The 18,969-nt window shown below is 42.4% G+C and overlaps 1 protein-coding gene across 3 annotated transcripts in view; it reads right to left on the bottom strand.

Annotated features, from left to right (window-relative positions):
• The window catches only part of LOC101161079 (histone-lysine N-methyltransferase, H3 lysine-36 and H4 lysine-20 specific), a 29,242-nt gene extending 11,479 nt beyond the window's left edge, over positions 1 to 17,763 (bottom strand). The window contains exons 1-10 of one of the 3 annotated variants that reach the window (XM_023962402.1): positions 17,537 to 17,763; positions 11,384 to 12,273; positions 8,450 to 8,594; positions 6,853 to 7,025; positions 3,686 to 6,671; positions 1,613 to 1,725; positions 1,240 to 1,504; positions 823 to 923; positions 415 to 457; positions 15 to 253 (exon numbers count right to left, since the gene is read on the bottom strand). In XM_023962402.1, coding sequence (XP_023818170.1) covers positions 15 to 253; positions 415 to 457; positions 823 to 923; positions 1,240 to 1,504; positions 1,613 to 1,725; positions 3,686 to 6,671; positions 6,853 to 7,025; positions 8,450 to 8,594; positions 11,384 to 12,273; positions 17,537 to 17,552 — 4,971 coding nt within the window. In that variant the 5' untranslated portion in view covers positions 17,553 to 17,763. Of the gene's footprint in view, positions 1 to 14; positions 254 to 414; positions 458 to 822; positions 924 to 1,239; positions 1,505 to 1,612; positions 1,726 to 3,685; positions 6,672 to 6,852; positions 7,026 to 8,449; positions 8,595 to 11,383; positions 12,274 to 16,543; positions 16,739 to 16,946; positions 17,088 to 17,536 lie in introns of those variants that run through there. The other 2 variants (XM_011483894.3, XM_023962403.1) reach the window with 2 other exon arrangements.
• Between the last annotated feature and the right edge of the window lie 1,206 nt (positions 17,764 to 18,969).

The following is an 18,969-nucleotide window of genomic DNA, read 5'->3' as shown; positions in this document are numbered from 1 at the left end:
TAAAGGCGGCTCACCTCTCCCTCTGACACATCCTTAGGGTCATCTGGGATGTTCTGGTCCTCAGCCGGAGGAGCATCTGCCTTTGCTGTCTCCAACTGCCTGGGCTCAGGGGGAGAAGGAGCTGGATGGGGGGGCAGAGCGGCTCTGTGATTGATCTGAATGGAGGGTGTGGGTGGGCAGGGGGTGACCTCAGAGGTTGGCGTTGGGGTCAAAGCTGCTTTACTCTTCAGTTTTAATAGTGGTGGAGCAGAATCTGGGCAGAAGACAGGAGTATCAGATTTAAATAATAAGCAGATGAAGTTCTGAGGAGATCAGATCCTTCGACAACTTTGAATTACACGACTGATATGAAAGAGGCCCAGAATTAACACTGTACAGGATGCTAAAAACATCCATGCCGGCACATCAACTCACCTGAATGAGCGGTAGAACTTGAATTATTTCTAAGTCCTTTGATCTGCAGCACAGAAAAACCTTATGAGACTCTGATATCTTTACTAAATAAAGTTTACTGTATTCACCAGCGCAAAGTATGTTTTTGCAGCAAAGATTTCATATATTAAATAACAAGAACCCTGTTCATTTTTTACCTGCTGAGCCCTGAGCAGTGGTGTCATTAAGAATTCAGTACAATTCTTTCAAAATAAAGCCAAACAAATATACAAATTCTTAAATATTGGAGCAATGACATATTATTATCATTTAATAAAAAGGCCACTTTTTAATAACCCAAGCTGTAGTTATTACTCTGCATTTTGGTTTACTTTCCCTGCATGCATCCCTACTGCGAGGTCCCGGATGAACCAAAAGCTCGTACTGTACCTTCTTCTTTGGGCCGGTTGAAGCCTCTGCTTCCAGACAATACTCCAGAATCTTCTGAGTGGGTTTCCTCTTCCGCTTCTTTTCCAGCACAGGCAGACTTACTGCGAGTGGAAAGTTAGAGCCACATGATTACAGTGGAACACGATGAATGTTCTGAAGGTGAAAATCTGGTCCTAAATCGGTTCATTAATGTAGTCAGCTTTTGCAGAAACCAAAAGAATCGCATGGAAGTGGAAGGACCTCATGTGACCTGCTCCAGCAGCTACATTTGCTTTGAAAGTTTGACATTTGTTTCCAATCAGTTCCAAAAAAGCATTGAACTGAATGCTTCAAAAGCAGGAAACAGCTGAAGATTTTACTCGCTGAAACCACATAAGATCCTAAAAATGTGAACGCTAGGAACGTCCACAAACTCACCTTCCTTGTTGTCTTTAGGAGACACTTCTGACAGCAGGGGCTCCACCTCAGGTGGGGGTGTCAGCGTGTCAGTGGACAGCACCGGAGTGTCTCTGGGTTTGGTGTGCTGGCTGCTGGGAATTTGTAGTTCCGGTGGTGTCGTTGCAGCGATTTCCTCAGGGGGCGGGGTCTGTATTTCAGGGAGCGCAGTCGAGGGGGGGCGGTCGCTTGTGTTGTTGTCAGAGTCCAGAGGTTCTGGTGCCGAGGTAACGGGTGTGGGACTGGCCTGAGAAACAAAACTTGTGAGTTTCACAGCGATCTGGAAGGAGCTTACGGTCCCAAACTTTCTAAGAACTTCAACGCTGCAGCAGAGCTTACTTTGTAAGATTTTTACCTTTCCAATCAACTGGAGAGGCTTTTTGGTTTTCTTCCTCGTGCCGAAAATTTGCTCGTACTCTTCGGTCCATTCAATCAGCCTCTTGCTGGGTTTTCTTACCCGTTTATGCGCTGAAAAAACAGGATATAACGTTTAGACGGCAGGAAAAAGGTTCAGATTAATTTATTTCTGATATGACAAACTCCTTCAAAGGCCCCACACTGAGTGGAAATTCAAAATGGATTTGGGTTCAATTCTAAAATGTTGCTGCCTGTGAAAACAGCTCTGATCATCCTTTAATCTAATTTCACAGTGTTCCCAGTGGTCTTTTAATTATGATTATGCAGATTTTAGCCAAAATCGTCACAAATAAGCTTTTTTTGTCTGCTCCTAATTTACAATGATGTGAATAATGAAACCTTCAAAACTGCAATTTTGAACTTAATTTTCTTAATAAATGTCCTCCATCGTCAGAAAAAAATAATATTATTATTATAATATTATTATTTTAAATATTTACTGAAAAAACTTTTTAAAACTAAAACAAAGAACTGCCCTCCATAATTCTTACACCAAAAGGCAAGAAAAAAAAATCAATAAAAAATCCATATTTCGGCCAAGAAGTTTAAAGATTTAAAACAACATAAACCCTCTGAGCAAAACTAAACTAAAACACCTTTTTTATTACATGTTTAAATCAAATCCTAAAGCCTTTAGAAATCCCTTTCATTTGAAGGCACAATAACATTATTTTTTACAATCAGAGATGATGTGGATCAGGTGTCGTGACCAAAAACAGTCAACGTATTCTGGGATTTTTGGGATTTCCTTTGGCGAATCCCTTTCCTGTTCATAGCAACAGCAAATGGGGGACGACAACTAATCAGTCCCTCCAGAGAACATTTGGAGAGTTTAAAAATGAACTGATGAAGAAAAGTCAAAGCATGTTTGGGTAAACAGCACTTGAAATGCTTCATTACTTAAGAGGCACAGATGTATGAAGCTGCTTTAGGATGGAAACATCAGAAATGTACAAACACATCTTAAGTTTCAAAACTAACTTTTAAAACTGAGGCCTCACAAGACAGAAAAGACAATCTTTCTCGGCACAATACAGTTTAAAGTATCATATTTTTTGGACTTTAAGTCGCAGCAGCAAAAAAAAAAATCTATAATGAAAAAGAAAGAAAAAATCATGTATGAGTCACACTTGTAAGAGAAACATCTCCTTGTCTGGGTTCATTTGATCATTGAGTCTTTTACAGTATTGAATGACAGCCGCTTTCAGCTGTAGTTCCCAGTCTGATGACTTGCTGCTCCGCATTAGTCAGACGAGGGAAAAATGAGGATAAAGTTAGACGATTTTTTTTAAATTATTGTCTTGATACAAATAAGAAAACTATGCTAAAGTTCAGGAGGAGAACGCTCCACCATGTTGGTTTTGGACTCCATCCACTGATCAGACTGAGCACGATTCTTCTTCTGCGTTGCTGTCAGTGGCAAATCCTCGCCTACAGTGCCCGCTAGTGCTTGTTAAAGGGAAAACAAAAACCATATGAGCCTATTTATTTCTATTTTTTAAAATTACAGATAAATCGCACCTAAATATAAGTCGCACCCTGAGCCAAAATTTGAAATAAAACACAACTTATACTCTGAAAAAATGGTAAGCTATAAAAACATTTTAAAGAGTTCCCTAGAGATGCTAAACAGATCAGTATGTTGGGTTTTTAGATGAGTATGCCTTCATTTAGATTGAATTCCAATGAACTAATCTAATCTGTTGTTTCCAAAATCAAAACATGGCTACATAAGTGTTTATGTTTGCCTTTGTATACATGTGTGTAGGTTTGTTTATAATGACATGAATATAATTTTTTTATACATTTAGTATGAAAACATGTGTTTAGTTTTAATAGTAAGCTGCTTTTAAAATATCTATCAAGAGCTCTTGAAGAGAGATGGTGAGATTAAACAGGTGTCATAATAATTTGTCTTTGTTGTGAAATTTCAACTGTTTAAAAATAAAACTTTTTTTCTATCCCCTCCAGTGATGCTACCTAACGTCTGTTTATGGCAGGCTGATCTTACCTCCTACCGCCTTGTCGTCTTCTCCAGAGATGTTCGCGAAGCTTGAATCTCTCTTGATGAAGTCTGAAACGAGGCAGTCTGGCTGTTCCTCCGCCGTGTCACGTTCTCTCTGCTCCAAAAGCAGCGGGGCTGTTAGATTCTGCTTTGCCATGCTCCATGGGTTCTCCTCCTGTTGTTCTGCCCCAACCGCATCACTCCCTCCACCTGGCTCATCCCAGCTGCTGCTCTGGAAGTCCACAACTCTTGATGACCACTCCATGGCTTCCAAGGAGTCCTCTGCCGGCATCATTTCTGAAAGAGACTCCAGGCCTGGAAAACCGGGTCCAGACTTGGCAGGAGAGCAAGGCGCCCTGCGGTTGGGTTTACTTTTGAACCAACCAGAGTTGGTTCTTCGGTTGGAGGACTTCTTTGGTGTCTGACTTGCACCTCCTTCATTCAGGGCTTCTACGCTTTTGTCTGGGATTGCACTTGAATCGGTCAGAGCGCATGTAGTCTCTTGATCCCCTCCTGCAGATGCAGCTTCTCCTGGCATCACCAACGGCTCCTTCTTAACATGTGCGCTCGGTGGTCCGATCTCCAGCTCTAGTGGCGCTCCATCACGCTCCCTGGTGTCATGCAAGTCCTTCAACATCATGAGAAATGTGCTGAACCTGCAGTTTGGCTTTGGCTTGAAAGAAATGGGCTTACCACCTCTGTCAGCCCCAAGTGACTGGAAGGAAACCTCCTCCACGTTTTTGAAAGCTCTGAGAAAGGAAAACGGCGATGGAGGAGATGGCGAGTATATGTCTGAGGATTGACCTTCGTGCTTTGTTTTGACTTTTGAAGTAAGCGGTATGAAGTCCATCGGTGGAGTTGAGGATATTGAAAGGTCTTCATCTTCACTCTTGACATCCTCAAAGTCACTGGAATCGGAAAACATTAGAGAGGGGGAGCTACTACTAGAAATTTTGCCCTGATCACATTCGCTTTTGTCAGGATGGTGGGATTTCAAAGCTTTTATTTTCGTATAAAACTCCAGTTTGGTTTTATGATTCTTCCTAACATGATTAGTCTTTCTGAAAGATTTGAGGATCTGTTTTTGTTCAGCTTTCTTTCCAACTATGTCCTGTTTTGTAGGATCGCACATGGCCCTCAGCGCTCTCGTCATCAGCCGATTGCTGGCTGGGAGGTGAGCGGGTTGCGCTTTTAGGACTTCATTCACTTCTCGAACACGTTTAGATTTCTTAGAAACTTTTTTGGGTTTCCCGGAACAAAAGCTTTCAGGTGTACGGTAATCCTCACACAAGGGCTCCTCTTCACAGAGACCCGGCAGCGCATTTGCAGTAGATGCTGAGATGGATGAAATATGTTCTTCTGAACCCTTTTCCTGCTCAGAGGACTTGTTTGGCACAGCAGAACCAGGGTTATTCTTGCTTTCTGGAAGGTGTGTTTGTTTGGAAGTTGACTGAGTCTCTTTTCTTGTTTTTGAATTTAAAACAGCTTCTTCTACTAATTTAGAACCCAGGTCTACAGCAGACACACTAGAAACCTCAGTCCTATTCCCAAGTGACTGGTCTGTGGAGAGATGAAGCTTACCAGACCTATCAATGGTTTTGACTTTCTTTACAGAGCCCTTTTCAGGCTCAGCCACGCTGTGATCTTTGGAGGCACTTGTTCTACTGTCTTTCTGTTGGGATTGACAAGTTTTCGTCCCATTGGGTTCCTTTTCTTTCTCTTTGCACACAACCGTGCCAGCGGTAAAAACAGTCCCGCTTGAGTTTAAATACCTCCTATCCTTTATCTCCTTGCGGATCAATTTTACATAGGGCAACCTGCACTTTGAGACTAAACTTGTTTGCTTCTCCAGGATTGATAATGAGTCATTGGATTTAGATTGTAAACACAACTTGATAGTCTTGTCAGTTTTCTTTTCTTGGTCAAAAATAGTGTCATTCACTGGTTTAGTAGCAATCTTGACTGAATTTTTCGTTTCACTGACATTCTTTTTATTCTTAAATAGGCTCGATTGACCATCAAAATCGACATTCTTTGAGAGCTCTGAATCTCTTTTATCATCTTTGCTTTCCCTCTTGCTGGATGGCGGCTCTGAAACAGAATCAGTTGACTTACTGGCTGACGGTCTAGCCTTTAAACACACTACTTCAACTGAAAGCAGGTTCTTCTCTCTGTCCAACAAGTCAGGCTGATCCACAAAAGCTTCAACTGAATCAGACGTTTTAATACCAGCCTGATTATTCGTACAATTCAAGGAGCTAGTTTTTCGGGGTACCAGACTGGTTTCTGCTGGTTTATTCTTATCTAAAAGTGGTGCAGAGTCTCCAGACCCACTAACATAGGAAGGGGTAGTAATGAGGGTCTTTTTACAAACAGTAGATGAGTTCTTTTTCTTAGAGGGCAGCTTACTGAAGAGAGAGCGGTCCGGCATGGGACTGGTAGTCTTAGGTCGTCTGTCTTTGCCTGATTTGCTGAACCAAAGACCACTTTGAACCTCCGGCTGTTTCTTCAGCTCTTTGGCCACCATGACAGACGGCTGGGAGGGAACTGAGTTCGTTTGACGTTCAAGTGCTTTAGGACACAAAATTTTAGGGACTGACTCAAGGTCTGAGTATGGACATTCTTCATTGTTTCTGTCTGTGTCTTTAGGGCTATTGTGCAGTGTCTTTTTAACATGTTTACTGTTGGGGTCCTTTGAGGATTTGCTTTTCTTCTTGCTGGAGGATTTACCTAAAGTACTTGGCTTTTCAGCAGGTGTAATCGGGGAGGAAAGGGATCCATTAGTTAAGTGCGATGTTTCAGAAAGAGTGCAGGCAGGTAAAGTGAAAGGAGTCAAAGTTGGCTGACTTTTCTTTTCGGTCTCCGGTGGGGAGCTGAACTGGCACAGGTCATCCATGGAAAAAGATATCGAGGCCATTTTTGGTCGAGCAGGCAAAACAGCTTCAGCCTCTGCCACGCTGAACTTCCACGATTCCTGGAAACGCTTTGCGATCTGGACAAAGATAAGACAAACATTGTATTTCAATTTACAGAAAAGCCTTTCCGTCGATCAAATTTATGGTTAGAAGAGCTTTCTTTTTCGTCTAAGAAGACTATCTGTCATCCCACCAGAAAACTAACCTTTAAATTTAGACATACGTTAACTTTCTTGCAAATGATAGACTAATAATTACAGTGCACTTGTTGTTCTGCACCCTTTGTTTCCCTCTCCGGCGCAGAAGAAGAAGTCTTTCAAATTCAAATCCTCCATGGAACGTGTGGATTGATTTGTCCTCGACCCAGACCTGCTCTTCTGGCTGCCCGAAGGTCCTGACGTGGTAAAGCCGACAAGGCCGGTCACTGGGTTCTGAAACACAATGAAATGTGACTCAGAAACTCCAGGAACCCAAGACTTACAGGGAACACATGAATTGGGTCAAACTGTAAAACCTGAGAAGTCTTAGCCGTATTTCATGTCACTGGTTAGTATGAAAATAAAAACCTGGTGTCCCAACTAACAAACATGCAAGCAAAACCAATGTGATGCAAAGAAGTAATTCAATGTGGTACTGCTGATTCATTTGATTAGAACTCCCTAATGCTGCCTCTTTTTTTAACGTGCGTTAAAGTTACTGCTGGACCCCTTGACACCCCAACCGCGGGGAAACCGCCAACGTTTTGCTGGACTTCGTTTGTTGCCACATGATGGAAAACAAGGATGATATTGAGCGAGTAGCCTGGGTTTATATGTTTTGGAGAGCTCTACGTGTTTTGGAGAGCTCTACACGTGTTTCCTTTCAGGTTCTTCAGCTGCTTGCGCTTCTGCGGGCAAGCAAGTCGCCGTGTCTGGGTTCACCAGATCCTTCAGAGTCTCTCCTGGTGCACTTCTCTCCTGCAGCGAGAGCTGCCCCTGAGTTACGGCCCTTTTAAACGTTACTTCCATCTGCCTGTGGTCCAATTTGAGCATTAATTCGAGAGGGGAAAAATAAAAATAAAACTGGGGGGTCTTTTTCTATTATTGCCTTTATGAAAATAAGATAAACATCATAAGTCCACGGAGCTGGAGCTAGTGAACGCCGCCACCCAGGGTCCAGCCGGACTGCGGGGGCCGTCATAGCGGCCTTGATCGCTGGTGTATTCCGTCTTCGCCCAACAGTAACCCCGCGGCTCCAGCAGGTTAAGAAAATGGGTGGAAGTTCAGGACGAAAGTCCTCACATCGAGCAGCCGTATTGCATTTATTTTTCTACCCTTTGATCGAGTCCCTGAAAACGTCACAAGAACAAAGCTGAGTCCCTGAGTGGTTGACGCAGCCGCACCTTTAGAGACACTTGATGTTGGACAATGTGGATGTATAAAAAGATCTAACAAAGAAACCACCATAAACACTTATATTTATTATTATTCTACAATAAGAAAGTAACCACAATTGTTTAATCATAAAAAATAAAATATATATATATATATATATATATATATATATATATATATATATATATATATATATATATATTTTTTTTTTTTTTTTTTTTTTTTTTAAATACATATACTAAATATCCAAACAAACAATTTCTGCATAGGTTGCTGAGAATAACTGGTAAGCCGGGTCCCAAGTGTCTACAGGCCTCAAGGGTCACCATCTCGATACTTCTCCAAAAGCTTCTGCCCTTTCAGTTTCTTAATAGTAGAATACACCTAATCCAAGTAACTAGCAATGGGAAGGGTAAACTAGCGGGTATTAATGAGCTACAACACTGGTTATCACAGCTAGTGAGGACACTCAACACACCCACCTTTCACTTTGTGGTAGACTCCCTGTGCGGGGTCAACAAGCACCTCACACGGCCACCATGGTCTTCGGTTGAACTTTGCCCAAACCACTTCGTCCTCGACAAACTTCAGAGGCGGCAAAGAGTTTTTCTTCAGGCTGTTTGGCTGCTGCAGAACAAAGGAGATTTGATTTAAAGTGTTTATTACTCAATGATTCTTTTAGAAACTACAAAAAAAGGTTTGAACCTGTAGGTCTGCTCCATAACTGCTGAAATTTTAAGTGTGTGGTTTAAATAAAGCAGTACAAACAGCACTGGTGACTGATCTTTCTTTTGTGAATGGTTTAATAGACTGGGTGCACAAGGACGCCTGATACAAGAATGAGCGATATCGAATCCTTTTCCCTCCAGCTAAGGCTTTTTAAAGAATACTTTAACATTGTGCAATATTTCTTCACAACAGTTAGTGGTAATACAGTGGATTTTTTTTACAAACATTAATCTTTATTAATGTTTCTTTGTTTAAATCATTGAAGCAGGGTGGACCCCTCCAGCATGTTTGCAGCTGCTATGATACATTCTTTCTTTATTTCTCTTGATTATATACTATTATGCAATTTCAAACCAGCCAATGTCATTTTAAAGATGTCTCAGAAACTTTCTCTGATGACAAACCAAGTAAATGTGTGTGTTAATAACCGGATAAAGCTGGATACCATTGATAAAATCATAAACCCAAATGACTTAAATGAGAGATATCAAGAACACAAGAAGAAAGGAAAAGAAAAGGGCGAGATGGCATTTTTTGTGGGTGTTTCTCTCAATTTTCTCTGCCAAACAAAGAGAATGAAAACCAACTTTATATAATAACAGCAAATACTGAAATTGCTATTATTATTCACAAAAGTAAAACTTATTAGTAAACTCAAATGCTTCCCTCTATCTCTTACTAACATTACAAGTTTAAAAGAGTAGATGGTGTCATAATAAAAGCGGAGGGGCTGAAGTGTTTACTGACGAATCAATGGTGTAATATGATACTAATATCCCTCTTGACCTTTCACCTTTACTGCTGGTCATAGAATGCTTTAGTATATGGAAAGTGCTTTTGTCCTCACTCCAATTGTAGTTAGTTCAGAGATGCTGTTGGCGAATTTGGTAGGTTTCAGAAAAACTGAGCAGTTTGGAGGGAAAAACTGCGTTGGATGGGGTTGTAAAGTTTGGGCTACCTTTTACAGCTGTCAGTAGAGTTTTAGTCCATGTTTTGGGGTAAACATTGAGTAAACACTTGCAATTATTTGACTTAATAACTTGAGTTGGTTATTCATATTTGGTTGATGAAGCCTCTCATGTAATTTTAGAAGCCAAGTCTTTCACTTTTATACGGAAAAACTTAGAAGACTTGGTTCAAAAAGGTAAAACACATTAATATTATATGCTTCTAACCCATTTCTTGAGTGGAAAAAACACTAAAAACATTTTACAGTTACAAAAGATACCCAGTTTCTGAAATTCGTATAATAATAATAATAAGATAAGCACTTTCACCTCTTGCAACTCCATTCATCCATTTTCTAAACCTGCCTACTTTCTTTATATCATGGGGTTGCTGGGGCCTATCCCAACCCCTGTTGGGCAAAGGCAGAGTACCGGTACATCCTGGATGGTCCGACAGCCTGTCACACATGCTCACACCTTGCAATAATTTAGTGTCACTAATTGGCCTATGATGCACACTTTTGGACAGTGGGAGGAAGCTGGAGAAAACCCACAAATTCAGGGGGAGAACATGGAAACTCCACACAGAAAAAAAAACAGCTGGGATTTGAACCAGGGGCTCTTGTTGTGAGACAAAGAGGGCGGCACTGTGACAAAGTTCACTTACTTCTATGTTGCTTCAGTTCACCAATTTATTAAAAGAGCTGATAAGCTGATGTTTCTTTTTTCTTCTTTCAAGTTGCAGCTCAGATTTTTGTTGTGTTGTTGTGTTGCATGACCCAGTTAAATTTTTTTCAGCCTGTCAAAGGCAGAAGAGTTTTTTGTGGTTAAAGTTCCTTGGTTAGGTGGCCGATAAAAATCCAAAAACCTTCACCCAAATGCTGAACAGCTCACCTGGAATTCTCTCACTGCTGTACAGTGTTACCTCCCTATGTCGCGGCTCACCTTCCGTGGTCTCACTGTTTTGCGTTATTTTTTTTCAAAGCAATTTCTTATCCACTTTTAAGATAAGAAATCCACATTTCTTATCTTAAAAGAAAGTTTTACACAGCAAACTGTGTTCTGTCTCCTGATTGGCTGTCTACCTTGTCAACCAATCTCCTCTTTGCTGTGTCTCCTGTATGTGTGATGCGTTCAAGGATGCGCTGAACACTGGGTTTTGAACATGCTTTTGGCATATGGTGTTCACACAGGTCTGTTGGGTAACCAGAGACCTGTACTCGCAGTTGGAAGAGGCTTGGTGCGAATTGTCGAAGCGGTGCAAATCTCGTGAATCTTCCTCCAGGCTTTTTCTATCACAGCTCTATTCCAATATATGAAAGACTTGGTGTCATTTAATTCCAGCCTGGGACAAACCGCAATTACTAATTTCTCCATCACGGTTGATTTTCAAATGGTTGCCACTTCCATGTCTTGAAAAGGATCCCATCCGTATATCACAACCCAATCCGAGTGTTTTATCGGTCAAAGTTCAACTGGTTTAACTTTCAGCGACCGTTTAATTGCCGTGTGTTTTGTATGTAAAGTCCGAAAACTGACTTTAAAACTTTTGCAGCGATGCAAGAATGCGAGAGTTTGGAACACAGAAGCCCACAACACACATGTGCGCGTTTACATAGACTTTTCATAGGAAGCGGTCGCTCAAATGTGTGTCTCTGAGCCGTAGCATAAGAAAGAACATCTGTGACTAACTTCTTAACAAACTGAAAAGTTTACTTAAGAGTATTGTGAGAAACTTGCCACTGATTGCTTTGAGGAGCTGTCATCGAACAGGAACAGCTCAGAGTCGCTGTACCACTCATCTTCTGAGCCGTCCCAGTATCTTCTGCGTAGACCAGACGACTGGGAGCGGGTGACCACTTTCGCTGAGGGGAGAGCCGCTTCCTTGGAGTTTGAACTCAGTTTCCTTGGAGAGGACTCAGAGGCATTCTCCGTCCCCTGCTCTTTGTCCCTCAAACCTCCAATGGGAGATGTAGTCCCTTGCTCTTCATCGTTCTCTTCATCCTCAAATAAAGAAGACTCAAAGTGGAGCAAACCATTTGCAAAGGGGCTGTTACTGTCCAGAGAGAAGGCTGGACTCGGTGGGCCCGAGAAACAACCTTCAGTCCTCTTCTCGTCCGTCGCAGAATCTGTAAAACGTACAGAGTCTGATTCAGATCTTCCCTTTTGAACCTCCGCTTGCTTTTGTCCATAAGCAGACTGAGCAGGTGTCTCCTCTCTGCTCATCGTCTGGGAGCCAGAAAACTTTCTGCAATCAGACCAGGAGTTCTTGTCCCCCTCCATCCTATCACTCTTCTGAGCCCCCCACTTCCAGGCACTCTCCGGCTCCTTCAGAGGCAGGACCAAGTCCGACTGGCTCACCATGGTGGTGAGATGCTGCAGCCTCCTCAGAGGGCTGTAGGAAGAAGACGGTAACGTTGAGGAGGAGTCCATCTGTGCAAATCCATAGACGGACGTGTGCTTGAGGGAGGAAGCTGCTGCAGACATCGTTAGGTCGACCTTGTGGCTGTGCCGCCTGGAGGGGCCTGAGTGGGTGGACGGGTCACGGGTGGGGGTCAGAGGGCAGGTGGAATGAAGACTCTTTCTTCCAGGGCCTGAGGTAGGCCCACTCATAATGGCATTGTCCCCTCCTGAAAAACACGAAGACAAGATTGAAGGAATAAACGCCAAATGAAAACGTTAATATTTTAAAAGCAAAATGCTTAACATTTTGTGAATTTCCCAAATCTTAAGAGTAGGAATTCCAGAGTTCTCAGAAGTCTTCTCCCCTTTCAGTAAAACAAAATAAAATCTGTTTTCTAGAATTGCCATACGTTTAGTGCACACATGTAAATGGTAAATGGCGTATACTTATATAGCGCTTTTCTACCTACAAGGCCCAAAGCGTGTTACAGTCACACACACATTCACACACACACATTCACACACTGGTGGCGGCTCCGCTGCCGATATGACGTGATACTTGACTAAACTGAGGGGTTGAACATGAAAATAAACTACAATGACTGCAAACTTTTCCCAATGCATGAAAAGGAATTTGTGTTAAAAAAATGTCTTCAACACAAATACCTCTGATCTCAGAATAAATGAGTGAGTTAAAAAAAACCCACAATTATGACTCTTTTGAAATTCAACAATATACAGATTAGGTTATAAAACTGATGCAGAATGAAAGTAAATCCAAATTAAGAACAGATTCTCAAGGAAAACTTTGGTAGCTTCTATCTAAATACTTTAAGACCCAAGCTGCTTTAAGTACTGCAGGCCTGCACAATAAACTGCAAATTTATCACAAAAGTGGTAACTTTGGGAACAAATGGTAACTTTAAATGTGCTAAAACAATCTTATGGCAGTTTGAAGTATTTAACAAATCAAATAAATCCCTTTATGCATCAGATGGAGTCATTTTATGTCATATGCTTGCCTCCTATGTTGACGAGGGCCATTTGGAGTATAATTCAAGTTATGTTAACTCTTATTAACTTATTATCTTATGTTAACTGACCCTGCGACAGACTGGCGACCTGTCCAGGGTATCCCCTGCCTTCGCCCTCAAGTGGCCGGGATAGGCTCCAGCAGCCCTGTGACCCAGAAAGGGATAAAACGGCATAGAAATGAATGAACTCTTATTTAAATTAAACTATTGCAGTAAAATGGAAATTATGTTTTTGGTTGTTTTCCTATTTGTTCATGTATCGCAAGTTATATCGTCATCGCAATATTAATCACTACCATCGTGATTTTTTCTCATATCGTGCAGCCCTAAAGTACTGGAATACAGAGTAAATGTTTTATAAAATAATGACAACATGATAATCCTGCTATTACTTAGAGCAGTGTTTTTCAACCTTTTTTGAGCCACGGCACACTTTAACCTTGACAAAAATCCCGCGGCACACCAGCATCCAAAGAAAAGAAAAAAAAAAGCAGAAATTCATGGTCTGTATTGATCGAGCCCCCCCCCCCCAATCTCACGTGCATTTTTGTGATAGTCGTGGCGGAAAAAGCAGGAAGTTGCGGCTGTTTTTTTTCTAAGAGATGAAATAAAAGTTAAGTTAGAAAATTTAGAAACTGTTTCTTTGTTTGTTGTGGTTTCAAGATGTTAAACAAGGACGACTCATCGTGCGCTGAGACACTGTTCCTTTAAGCCAATGCATCATGGGAGATGTAGTGTGAAAACTGCCGAAAGAGGGCAGAAAGACTCCCGTCTCTGAGCTTCATTGTTTTGTTCATTTGTTCCATGGTCTGACACCAGACTCTGTGGAAAGCTACACCGCTAAAGACAAGCTTTAGCTGGTATTTTTTTTAGAACTGAGCGACTTTATCAGCAAAATTAAGAACAAGGAAGTGAAGACTTTAAGCACTTCTGATTGGTCAGACTGATGACATGTGACTAAGAATCCAAGAATGATTGGTGGAGACAGTTAAAGGAGCGGGACTTTTCCGCAAACACTTATAGCTGCAGGTAAATCGCGGTACCGTCATTCTTATCAAAATGTCTTTAATAGAATTAAGTAAACACAAAGAAAATTTAATTTTTTGATCTTTTATATTCCTAACTACTCAGTGTTTTATCAGGGCCTGTTTGGATGAACAAAGAGCTGATTTCCTGGAGATGGGAAATGTTTTTAGATCAGTTAATGAGGGCAATTTCCCACGGCACACTTGACCATCTCCCACGGCACACTAGTGTGCCGCGGCACACTGGTTGAAAAACACTGACTTAGAAGAACCATTACTGATGTTGGTATTTTTAAATGCCAGGAAAAAAAAGTTAACTCTAAATGAAATTTCATTTCAAACAAATGCATGCATGAATGCAGACAGCTGAACCCATCTCCAGATGCCGCTGAAGTCCTCTGAAGCACTGAGGGAAATTAGGAAGGCTAAAATATTTGAAAAGCTTTTAATTAACTTACTTCAAGCTAAATTACCTGAAAAAGTTAGAGTGAATCCAGAACCCTGATTAATACATGCAAAGGCTGCAATGACGCCTGCTAAAAAGCATTGATAAATGCTAAATCATCGGCCTGCCACAATTCCTGGTTTAAAGCCAAACCACATTTTACACCATTGAACCAAATCAATGGGAAAAGTGAATTGTTACATTCCTACTGCGTAGTACATTTATGTTGAAATTGTCAAACGTGTTTTGTGCTAAATTTAAAGATGTATTATTTATCGTTTTACTACATTGGTATGAGTCAACTAAAAGGTTTTTCTTCATTATTTGTTTACCGGCAATTTTTTGTTGTTGCTGTTTAGTAACACACTAATAACATCTCAAACAGAAAACAAATCGGTTACTCGAAAATCATGGGGAAGGTATATCTTTGCATTTTTACTAAATACTGAATTAGCTGAATAAAGAAAGTTGGATTTGAAAAGCACATAAGCGTGACTGAATTTTAAAAGGGGCAAACATATAAAGAAATGTATATAATGCCTTAAATTGTTGAAATTGTCTTAAAGCATTCATTTGCTTTCTTTCCTTTCTGTTCTCTCATTGCTGCAGTTGCTAACTCACCCCTTTGGTCTTATGGCACATGTTTCTGTGTTTGTCTCCTTCCTGTCTTATCATAACTCGACTGGTCACAGCTGATCTGGTCTCTTTCTCAATGCTACATTCACACCACCAATGAAAAGTCTATGTAAACATGCGTATAAGCGCGTTTCTGGCTTCCGCGTTCAAACCTCTTGCATTTGTGTGCTGCTACGCAAGTTTTCAAGTCTGTTTATGGGGTTCTCATACAAAAACCCAGGGCACTTTAGCACGCCTTTAAAGTTAAACCAGTTGACTTGACCAATCAGGGAGACAGGACGTCTGGGTAGCGTCCTTTACAATTTAAAGAAGTGCCAATCCTTTGAAAATTGATCACAGAATTCTTTGACACCAAGGCTCTTATATATATCAGAATAGAGCTGTTCAAGATTCGCCAGATTTGCACTGCTTCGCCATTATGCATCAAGCCTCTTCTAACTGTGAGTACATGTGCTGGTGCTGGTTAGCGACAGACTAGTGTGATTGGCATATGCTAAAAGCATGTTCAAAAATGTCTGCTTTGTGCATCCTTGAACACACATCCCATGGCCAGTGTGTATGCAGCATGACAAGCAGCTTTCCTCTCCCCGGTCACCTGTTGCTTGCTATGGTACTACACCAACAACTCTTCCATGTGGTCACCTCGACATCAAAATACAATGAAACAATTTGGCCTTGGATGGATTCAATTGGACTGTTCCAACTTAAGGTACTTCTGCATTCGCGTCTCTCCAATCAGTGCTTTAGTGTCCAACAACAGCCCTGCCTAAGGTTAAGATTAGGGTCAACGTTGGGATAAGGCCCAAGTTTTTAAAGATGGACCAGGAAGAGGTGGCATAACCCTAAAGTGATGCCAATACACAAGAACACAATGTTAAATAATCTAAAATAATGTGGATTTAACCATTTACTAAATAACAATAAATGTCATATTTTGTACTTTTTGTGTATGGACTTAAGATGTGGATTTACTCCTTATAAATAGGCTAAATTACATTAAAACAAAATAAAACTAATAAAAAGGCCAATAATGACAAGGTAATCGACATTAGATTGATTCTAAATCATTTAGCCAATGAATTGGTACCTAATATGGTTTTATAAATAAGGAGATAGGATTATTTGCAAGCTAAGACTAAGTACAAGAAAATAATGCCAATGTTTGCTAAAATGTTTAAAGTTTGAATGGTTTTTAGCACGCGGCAAGCATGCTGAATATTGTAGTGCAGTAACGTATGGAGGGATCAGAAGATGGTCTCAATGCTAAGGTAGCATTCACACAGGCGTACATTTCAGAGCACACAAAAACGCGCGTGGTGCGCGGAGATGTCAGAAATAAACATGTAAACAGACTCACAAACGTCGCCCGGGTCTTCCTAACGTGACATTTTAGCTAAAATCCGCGCATCTGTAAATCCTTTGATGACGCTATTATCACATCAACGATAAGGTCAGCCGGTAAAATGACGCTGCGCGTGCGCGCTCAACGAGGCCGTTTCTCTTTAGAGAGAGAGAGAGAAAAAAATCAAACGTTCAAATTAACTGTTTAAGCTAACACACCGGCGCGAGACCGGCGCGCGTGCGTTAACGCCAGAAAGTGACACAAACGCCAAACGACTGCACACGGGTTCACGCACGCGCACTGTCACACACACACACACGTCCACGTGCACGGGCTTTCCCTCCGCCGTCTGTGCATCAAAACGAGAAAATCACGCGGAAAATGCCGCGTGACGTGGGCTCCGCCGCGAGAATCTTACCATTCCGGTGTCGGCTTTCGCAAACGTGACCTCCAAACTGCTCATTCTGACGTTTAAGGGTGCGAATTTCCAGTTTTTTGGAGGTGGGTGAACACAGACCCAACGGCTCTACTACTAGGCCCGTATCCTGTAGAGCTCACCCCCCCCCCCCTCCTCCTCCGCCACCTCCCTCCTCCCCTACATGCGCTAAAGCCTGGTCCAGCCTGATCCTGGCCCCTGGATTGAAAATCTGCTGCGCTCCAACACCCCCCCCCCCTCCCCTTTTCGCTCTAAAATAACTCCAACTTTATCATTCCCCCCGTCCTCAGATGGATGCGCGCGCTTCTTCTGTTTCCTGAGTCTGCCTGCTCCTTCAAAGTCATGTCTCTGAGCTGCACGCGCTGCCAGGCGTCACCGCCGCCTCCCTCCCCAGCCGGTCCACAGCGTGGAGCACAGAGGGGGCCGTAAATCTCATTTTTCCTAAAAAAAATAAAATAACTCTAATTCTGATCTGTCCGCCGCCAAAAACACACACACATCACCTCCAGCAAAAACGGCCCCGCCCTCCTTCTTAATTAGAAGCATCAATAAAAATAAAATAAAAAGATCACCTCTCTGACATGTCATATTGCAAACTTTGTGCCCACAACTGTCATCTTCCTCCTGCCCATCAACACTCAGAAGACGCTCAGATCATGGAGATAAAGAGAGGCTGGAGACAGAGTGGAAAACGTCCCCAACACCAGGAGCTGCTCGCCTGAGAAGCAGACAGCCGCCACAGAAAGTCTGAACCGGAACAACAGACGCTTTGCCTTCATGAGAGCAGTGGCAGCTCCGGCTCTGGCTGCACACCCGGTCTATTCAAAATGGAGTCCTCCAGCCTCAGAAGAGAGACCGAGAGGGGGTGGGGGGCAGGCCACAAAGTGTTAATAAATGCTCGACTTAAAGTTCAGCTCTGCTCGGAGAAAAGTGAAGCATCAAAGCTTTTCACCGCCGTGAAAAACCTTTTCCTTTCACTCATGTCCTCACTATAGAAAAGTCTCATTCCCCTCGATTGTGTGTTTGTGTTGTGGTGCTTCTATGCACCGCAACGGTGCAAGTGTGTGTCAATCCACAACGGCACAATGGGATTTAAACCAGCGAACGACTCCGCTTTGTTTGTTGCAGTTCTTCCTTTTATTTGCCCCGTAAGGGGAAAAGCTGGAAGCTGCAGAAACCCTGCAGCCCCCAGAGCCGAGCTGAGCCGAGCCAGCAGCTTTCCCCGCGTTTGAGCGTTAACGGGCTCGCATATGTGGACCTTCGGACGGTTATGACATTGAGGACAGGGAGGGCGTATGTTCAGGTGTAAATACCCGCCCCCCCTCTTGCACGCAACAGTCCGGTCACCGGGGGGTGGGAGTGAGAGTCTCCGTCTCCAGCCGACACGGGCGTAAACGCAGCCCCCCCCCGGATGGAACTGGACTGGTTGAAGTAAAAAAAAACGGCAAGCAGGGTCATTGTCGAGGAAAAACGCATGTCGGTGCGTTTGTTTATTTACCCCCCATCCCCTCCCCGCATGCTGAACGGGGGTTCCCCCTCGTGCTGAGGGGCAGACTCCGTCCGCCTTGCGTCTGGATGTCCGGCCTGGGTCGGACGTGGAGACATAGAGGGGAACATTCTGACAGAAAACAAGCGGGGAGAGAGGCGAGCGGAGCAGGACGGGGCCTGCTGCCGGAGACCAGCGCAGAACAGCGCCCCCCTCAGGCACGCATTGGCTGTTACGGGCCGTTCTAGCATTAATCCAATAACCCAGGCCAGACTAGACCAGACCAGGCCAGGGGTCTTAACCACCAGTTTCTTTCTGACCCTTCGAGAGCCGCAAAGCCGCACTTTACCGTTAAAAACGCTTTATTTCAAGTTTCAAGTTTTTCTGACCATTAATTTAAAATAATTGAATTTAAATGCTCACATATTTTCCTACACTTAAACATTTTGATTTCTTTCAATTTCTCTTTTTTGTTTATTTTATTATGATAGATAAACATTCGATTTAAATATTGCAAAT

This window comes from Oryzias latipes, chromosome 14, assembly GCF_002234675.1.
Source record: "Oryzias latipes chromosome 14, ASM223467v1".
NCBI classification, from domain to species: domain Eukaryota; kingdom Metazoa; phylum Chordata; class Actinopteri; order Beloniformes; family Adrianichthyidae; genus Oryzias; species Oryzias latipes.
The sequence above is the reverse complement of the archived record's forward strand: the minus strand, read 5'-3'. Positions and strand labels throughout refer to the sequence as shown.